Source organism: Anarrhichthys ocellatus, unplaced genomic scaffold, assembly GCF_004355925.1.
Source record: "Anarrhichthys ocellatus isolate YVR2014 unplaced genomic scaffold, GSC_Weel_1.0 scaffold11, whole genome shotgun sequence".
NCBI classification, from domain to species: Eukaryota; Metazoa; Chordata; class Actinopteri; order Perciformes; family Anarhichadidae; genus Anarrhichthys; species Anarrhichthys ocellatus.
The window spans coordinates 10,822,827-10,831,422 of record NW_022280041.1 but is presented as its reverse complement, the minus strand read 5'-3'; the positions used below and the strand labels follow the sequence as shown (position 1 = coordinate 10,831,422).

Genomic DNA, 8,596 nt, shown 5'->3' with positions numbered 1-8,596 from the left:
ATATGACACTCAAACTTATAAACACCTACAAAAGAGATAATACTGTCAAATGTATGGTTCATTCTTCTTTTGTCTTATCATTTTTTAAGTTTCAATCTCCAAATTCTATTTTCTTTTTCAATTTAATTTCAATTATTTCAATTTATTTACTTAAATTCATATCTCTTTACCATTAGGTTGAGTACATGTCTGCAATGTTTATAATCATTTTAATACATTTTCTTTCAGTTAAAAAAAGTAATCTGCATTAGAAATGTTGATAAATTCCAGCCAAATGGATTGTTCACTATTATTATCTACAGTTTTATAACAGATCTATTAAGTACCATGATATTAGTATGAGTCAGTAACATTAGTAAAGCCAGTAGCTAAAACTCTAAAATCTCTTGTGAGGGCGTGGGTTGGTATTTTTGTGGGTTACTTTAGTAGAAATGGTAAACAATAACAATAACACACCCCGCAGCAGTGACCTGCCCACTGACAACAAAAATCAACCAACAACATCTGGAAGCTGTTTGTTTTCTTTGTTTCAGGATTCTGAATTACACATTTAAAGTAACGTTTCCTCGTGTGGGCCCCACGAAGAGTAATGGAGAGTAGCTGCTACCTTGGCAGTGGCAGCCAATCACAACCAAGCAACACAAACATGTTTCACTTTTCTTTATTTTCATTAAAAAGGCAGCGAGAATCATCAACAATCACCCGACAGAAAAGTGTTGGTAAATGTAACAAAGCAACAGACGGCTCCCTTCCTTCGATTTAAGGAAGGAAGGAGTGTGTGACTAACGGTGATTAGGCATTTTGCATTTGGGTGCATCTGTGATGTCAGAAAACCAGCCGGCTGACAGCCAAGCTGTTCTCCATTTAACTGGTGCTCAGGTGCCTAAACTATGTTGTCCTCACAAAACAAGTTGTGTACAAAGGTTGAAAAGCCAGAACACCACGGGCCACATTTTCAGAAGACAGATTGACTGTATGAACCGTTTCAGGATCACTCAATTATAGAAGTACGTGCTTCCCACTTATTGCTTCCTGCCCATTGTCTAGTTGCCATGACGGCAGTCATACCGGAAATTGCTTGTCGTTCCTGCAAACGAGACTTTTGCGGTGGCAAGACGTGAGCCTCTTCCCATTGTTACTCTCTCGTCATCTCTTCCATGTGTGCAGCAGATATCCAGGGACACAGCAGCTCCTGTTGGGACACTTCCCAGTAAATTCAGCCTCCGCTGGCCTGCAACCCGCACACAGGCTGGTCTCCCTCCCAGTGATCAACGGGAGGATATCAGCACAGTGCGGCCATGGAAGGCTTTCTTGCCCCGTTAGTATTTCCGGGTCCACAGCCTGGTGGCCTTTTATTGTTGTTATGGTTGAAGGCTGCTCCAAAGATTCTGTGCATTTCCTTATCCAGGCCTCAGCAGCCGGACATCTGCACTGCCTTAAGAGAGTTAGCCAAAAGCAGCTGAATATGTTGTTATTTGCCGACCTCTAGTGGTTCAAGTTGTTCCCTAGCTGCAGTGACACAGAGTCAGGTCGGCACAGCTCACTCCATCACCGCACCCGACAGATGTGCAACGGACTTTATCAACGTTCCTCAAGGAATTGGCCCAGAGTGCGAGTCCAGCTGCACTGCAGGCTTTTGCAGCGTACGTGTCACGAGTTCAGCGGGACGACAAGGTTATCGGTTACGGGGTCGACTTTGCAGGATTCAATGGGCTCTGGCACCGGCGTGTACAGACTCCCTGCTGTGGTCTGCAAAAACAGAACAGGGTCATGAGTGTGTGTGGGGAGAGCGTGCACGTTTTTTTATTCCACCCCTACAACATACCTTAAGTTCTTTGTTTCCGTTCATCATCATTTCCTTGAATATGGCTGAAGGATCTGGTATGACGGGGCAGATTATGGAGCTGTGCCTGCAAACAGACACGATGGCAGAGATCAGAAAAACCAGCACACAATGTTCCCTCCACCACAACGGGATATCTAGAATACGGCAACAGGCAGGTAGGTGGTGGTTTTTTTCTTCTCAAAACCCATTTCAGATGCAGATTATTAATGAAAGTAGAGCACTTTCACTTTAATGTCTACAGGAGATATTTAAATACCATAAATTACTTGGAGCACAGTGGACCTTTATGACATTCTTCTCGTTATTGCAGCTCCACCTAAAACACTCCCTACCTGTGCCTGCGGGTGAGGCTTTGTCAGTGCAAGGCAGGTCCCTGTGTTGCAATGAGCTCATGTTTTCGTCGTTGCACATAGGTACGCTTTACGACATCCACTCATTAAAAATAGATTGCGAAATGTGAAATGTGCTTTGTGCCGTGTGCAAAACGTACCTCCTGAAGCAGTAGCAGGACAGAAAGATGCAGACGGACAGGATGATGGGGAGGACGATGGCGACCACGGTCAACTTCTCGTCGTTGGTACCTGCGGTCATTCAAAGTAGATGAAAAGTGTTGCCGCATACAAGTGAGCAACACTAAGTCCCAATGCAATAGTTGCAATCAAACGTAACTTATTTGTTTCTCATAAAAAACAACGTGCAGAAAAAAATCCAAGCATTCGCGGTGGAATGTAACTAAGTACATTTACTCAAGTACAGTACTTGAAGGTACTTTTACTTTACTGTGTCATGTGTTACTTTTCAGATTTCTATTTTTCAACCTCTTCCTAAGCAGTGAAAACACGGAGCTCCTGATGGGTTGATTTTGCATTTGAAGGATGAAGTGTTGATCCAGAACCATCACATATAACAGTAGAACACGGAGGGAACTTTTTACTTTTCATACTTTAAGTCAGATTTGAATGCAGGACTTACAGTGGAGTGTTTTCACAGTGTGGCATTAGTACTTTTGTTTAATAGAGGATTAGAATGCTTTTTCCACCAAACATGGCTCTAAAAGAACATGAAAAGCAGACAAACAGTGAGGCCTGATGGGGAACAACCGATGGCAACCGATACTGGCTCTTACTTGCACTTCCTCCCTTTCTGGCTGTTCCTTTGGGACAAAGTCATTTTGACCTCTGACACACTTTAACAGCCAGACACATCGTTTTCGCATCAGGATAAAATCCTGATGCGAGTTGATGTCTATTCCATTTTTTTTTTAATAATATGGAAAGTACCCGGTGAAGAATATAAGGTACAGCATTGAAGCGTGCGAATCAGTGAATCCTACGACAAATATACTCTGCAAAAAAATGTCCTCCTCGATATGTCATTCAGCATTGAATGACTTGATGTCGATCTTGTTTTAGTGCATATAATAAAGTGAGAAATCATTGTCACTATAATAGTTCGGACACTTACCATAAGATACGACTTCGCCGCATTCGCTGAAAACTGTCTTGCAATAGCGATCAGTCTTGACGCTGGACCAGAACTCGTAGCGGCAGCTTTTATCGTAGGGGATGAACACAGGCTCTCCCTGTGTAGTGTAGTTATGACACTCCTAAAACAGGAAGCAAACAAAAGAACAGTGTTGGAATCTGACCGGTGTAGAGAAATTTTGTGACTTTCGAATTCTAGGCTGAGCAGTTAAATTGAACTACTTACTTCGGAGTGACTGCATTTCTTGTAGCACACCGTGTATGTCCAGCTGCAATTTACTCCAATCTTTGGATGCACCCAGCTCAGTTTGAGCTTATCTCCTTCTTCTTTTACGACGCTCAACACTGGTGAATCTATCACTGAAGAAGTGTAAAATGACAACAAAAATATATATAAATATGTGTTTTTCACTTACACTTGGCAGTACAAGTATTTGAACAGCAAATGTGTTACATTTATTTTAACAACGCACAATGATATAAATAATAAACTATTGGAAATAAAACTGACTTGGTGCAATTTTAGAGGTGCTCATTCCAGTATCAGTTTCAAAAGACACGCAGGTATCATTCTCGACTCCATCAGCTGTCAGGTAGCAGCCATACCTCCCCGCACCGATGTAAGGCCGATTGCACTCTCTTAAAGGCTTAATAAGTTCCTTGGTAAGTCCACATATCCTGCAACGACAAGATGGGCAGGTGATCAGAGAGTATTCCTTCAGCCGCCACGAGATGTTCATGAAGCTCACAGATTACCTCGTGCCCATTAGCATCTGTGCGGGCCGAGCTCTTTCATGATTTCACTAACGTTCCCCGTGTTAACAAGCCTTCACTGGGCAGGTGAAAACAACTAGCCCCTCAGAACAGCATCCATTAAAACTGTACTGCACATCACTGGAGACATACAGGATCTCCTCTATTTCCTGTCGCTGTAATTCTCACCTATAGGAGAGCTTAAGAGGCATGTTAGCCGGATTCCCTGGGATCCAGGAACAGTTCATTTCTCTTGTCCGGGTGATGATACATTTGATGTCCTTCACTTCAGCTGCGCAGTGCAAGAACAAAGACGGCACATTATAAGCGGCAAGATTCAAATAGGACTTGAGGGCATCGTCACAGACGCAGCGGACAGCTGTCTGCTTCTTACCTCTTGGTTTAGGGGTTTGAATGATTTTGCGCACCTCGGTGCTCTCATTCTGACTATTACATTCTTCAACAGTCCAAACGAAGTACGTCCAGTTGCTAGAGCCCGTCTCTTCTGTGAGGAGGGTCGCTGAGAAATTTCTCGATTTCACGCACACATACTGGAGGAAGAAACAACACGGGCTCTAATGACGGTTATGCTAACACATATTGAAACACTCCAACCACCTCGGGACGGAGGTCTGCTTGCAATTACGTTTATCATCAAGTTGCTTATTTGTTTCACATTATTTGTCCTCCTCATATTTAAACAACATACATTTCTGTGATTTCACAGTAATTCAACGTTTGTTTGTATAAGTGTGTGGTTGCATTTTTAGCATTTAGACAATGGGCCTTGCACGGGGCCCGGTGATATATATTACTGTATTTAGACATTTTATTTAAGTGTGTGCTTTGGCGTCACAACAAAGAGCCTCGTAATAATCTACGTTCAACGGCCGTCTCCCAAAATTGTTTTTCTTCTCAGTGAGAGTGAATGAATAAACCAATGAATAAATGAAGCAATGCATAAATAATCATAATAATTAATAGTCAGAAAAATACATAAATTACATAACGTGAAACATTAACACACCCACAAATAGACAAACAAAAACCCAGAGAGACCCCGATAAAGCAGGTTTCCTACACTCTCTGGGAGCTCCAGATCCAGGCAGTATTTGTACCAGACCTTCCCATCCTGCAGACCGCTGGGCTTCTTCCAGGTCACGTTCACAGTGAACGCGTCCACCCACTCATAGGACAGATCTGTCGGTGGAGGGAGTGCTGCTCGAGAGACAAAAAGGGGAGAATCAATGTCACCTGAAGATTGAATTAATGGCACTGTTAGAATAATATAATAATATATGTTAAAAAAAATCATAACAGCAATAGCCCCAATAATCAATGAATTCATTTTTTCATTATTTTTTAATTCACTTCCGTTTGAGTCTGAACTGGACGGTACACCGCGGTCAAGTGGGCTGAAAACTGACGCACTTTGTATTTTTGTTGCGCGACTATTTTACAAGCACGGTACTTGATTGGTGCGCTGTGACTAAGAGGAAATACGGCTCTTAAATCTCTCACGAGCGCTCTTCGCGGGTTTAGTGAAAGTACCATAGACTCATATTATATTCACGCAAGAGAAGTTTCCTTTGGCCGCATTAAAACAAAATGATCTCAGTGTAGCAATGTAGTGAAAATCCAGATAAAATCACCTGAACTCAACAGAAACGTTTTTCTCAATAGACTTGCTGAACTTAGGTACGACTAGTAGGGTCAAATGGGCTATTATTTTATCAAGATATAGAGAAAATCATATGAATTGGGATTACAGTAAATGTATCTTGATCTTTCTCAAATATAGTGTGATAAATTGAGTAAATATGCGTTTACAGGTGCCTCCATTGTTTAGAATGTCCTCCCAAAAAATAAAGAAATACAAAAATCGCACGGCAAATGGTTTTCCGTCCTGGAAACAGGTCCATGAAAGTTTCAGTTCAATCTTGTGAAACGACTTTTACAAACTTGCCAACGTTTTTTGCACCATAGACACATGTTCAACATATTCCATAAGAGGTTTAAAACTTCAGCTTTCGTTCATGTTATTCCACCGCAGAGAATTTCGACCATTTTGTGGTAATGAATACATAGTGGCGCAACCACATCGGAACAGGCTTAACGCAATTTTAAAACAAGGTAAAAAAAAAAAACAACTTATAAAAAGATTTATATTTTTCATTTAAACTCGACGGGAAAAGTGTCTTTGAAGTATTTATCTTCGTGCGTACATACTCTACTTACAGGACAGGTAGCCCAAAACCCGCCGCTACATGGACCATAGTTGGGTCATTAAAATAGTAGCAAACAAACATCCCAACATCATCCAAACATCCAGAATGACAAGTCACAGTTTAACAGCTCACTATAAATAGGGTTAAAGGTACGTCATTAAAGGTCACTAATTGGACTTTGGTATCAGCTGCGTTGTCTACTAAAGCCCTTAATTTATCAAGCTTAATTACGCTCTAATTATGACGAGGATGCTGGGTAATAGAGTATTTACCTGCTTTACAGTGGTGAACCATGATGACGGCGGTAAATGTCAGGAAGGTGAAAAATTCCACAGTGAAAGCCATGTTGTCTTCCGTTGGTTATCCCGTCTGGAGGCGCGTCAACTCCAATTTACTCCCCTCAGTAAAATACCGGGTGACAGTTAATGTCACAACACAGGCAAATACAGACGTTATGAAGTATACGGTGGAAAAGAAAACGGGGGATAAAAGCACACACTCAGGGAAGCGAGGGAGAGACCGGCTGCACCTTGACGGTCTCTCTGGGTGGCTTCGCGGTGTCTACTGGGAACAGCGGGGGCGGAGTCTCTGTGAGAGTGGGAGGACAGGCTGTGATGACAGGAGACCAGTGGGAACGTCCAACCTCTTCCCAACAGTACCGGTGTCCCACGCGGAGACGTCCCGGCAGTCCGCAAAAAAACACGAGTGTCAAAGAGTGCGACGTTAAAAGACGCTGCCCGCGTGGCTCTCCTGACCGAGGCAGAGTTTGAGATCCTAAGCATAATGTCAGAAAACCACAAGTGTCCATCCGCGTCTCCAGGAAGTCGTCAGGCTCCAAATGAGTTTGTTAATCGATAAGCTGATTAACTGCTAATGGCTTCATGCAGCGGCACAGAATGTACTAACACGAGGAAACATACAGAGGAACCATATTTCATCTGTGTTGTTTTCTGCTACACTTAAAGATGAATGACAAGCTTGATCTACTGTATAAATTACCTATTTTTTAAACTTACAAAAATACATACATTTTATGTGTTTGTCCCAAATAGCTGGAAATCTTAAAGGAGTACTTAAGCAATTTTGTACAAGGTTAGTGATAAAGTTGGCTCACAAGGGGACATTATTTAACAAAAGAAAGGTAAAAGTCAACGCAGCAGAGGCCAATATATCCTAGCTTTCAGCCCTGTAGTATGAGTCAAGCTCCATAAATGCTGGATCCTACACTACCCATAATGCAACACAACGTTTATACCTATAAAGTGCTGCAGGGATGACATAATTTCAAAGGCCAACTCCAGAAATCAGCGTCACACTGGATGGGATTTTTTTATTTAATTTTTTAAAATCTATCGTGAGATAGGTGGAGTTGTCCAGATGTCATGGAAAACAGCATTTTAAGGATTCCTTGTTTATGTTAGCTTCAAAGTGTGGATTAAACTCCATGGCAACGTGGCAACATCTGAGAGGGAGACGATGACTAAATGGACCATGTGGTGAAACTGGTTTGTCATCCACTGTCTCCTCAGTCAAGAATGAAAGGATCATCATAGTTTTTCTCTCCAGGTTTTATTGGAAAATGTCTTTACAAAGTCATTTTGACAAGCAGCCACACTTCACTATACAGCGCAATTAAAAAAGAAAAAAAAAAGAAAAATTTCTCTGCTAGGACAGTTTTGGACTGACAAGTCCAAAATGTTACAAATATAGATACAGTACGTACAAACATACAAGGATGCAGAATTCACTTTACAGCATGGCAACAAATTATGTACATTTTGCTTAAATATTATTCATCTTATCTGCTAATTACAGTGTAGCACTTGTGAAATACTGTAACTAACCAGCGCGTGATGAAGGTCTTATTACTGGGGGATGGGGGAGTCTCTTCAGAAGGCAAAGCACAAAGGCACTGGATCTTAATGAGAGGAGCTCTTCACTTGCTCACTGTACTGAAGTCAATACCATCGCACCGCTGTCATCGGCGTGTCCCGTTCACATAAAATGAGCCCACATAGAGAATTTTGTTTCACTGATTGTACTACAGCTCTGACAGAATTTGTCATCTTCTCTGGTATAAACATTATTTATTACCTCTAATACAACATTGTTATCACCAAAATAATTAGTTTTTTTTACATTTACAACGTAACCCTTCTTAAGAGCAGCTTTATCACCCTGAGGTGTGTCCTTTCTTTAACTTTGGAACACACTGAGAAGGCATTTGTCACGACGACAAACAGGGCAGTAACTGTGGCCTGGCGCTCGCTTGAAGATGCTGCTCT

At 41.8% G+C, this 8,596-nt stretch overlaps 1 protein-coding gene across 1 annotated transcript; it reads right to left on the bottom strand.

The window, feature by feature from the left end:
* Nucleotides 1-645: 645 nt before the first annotated feature.
* LOC116385724 (interleukin-13 receptor subunit alpha-1-like) lies at nucleotides 646-6,987 on the bottom strand. Its single transcript, XM_031851417.1, has 10 exons — nucleotides 6,584-6,987; nucleotides 5,165-5,301; nucleotides 4,478-4,634; nucleotides 4,273-4,375; nucleotides 3,842-4,008; nucleotides 3,557-3,690; nucleotides 3,311-3,452; nucleotides 2,337-2,427; nucleotides 1,826-1,910; nucleotides 646-1,749 (listed from the first exon to the last, which is right to left on the bottom strand). The coding sequence occupies exons 1-10, from the start codon at nucleotides 6,654-6,656 to the stop codon at nucleotides 1,651-1,653; spliced, it is 1,188 nt and encodes a 395-aa protein (XP_031707277.1). The 5' UTR covers nucleotides 6,657-6,987; the 3' UTR covers nucleotides 646-1,650.
* Between the last annotated feature and the right edge of the window lie 1,609 nt (nucleotides 6,988-8,596).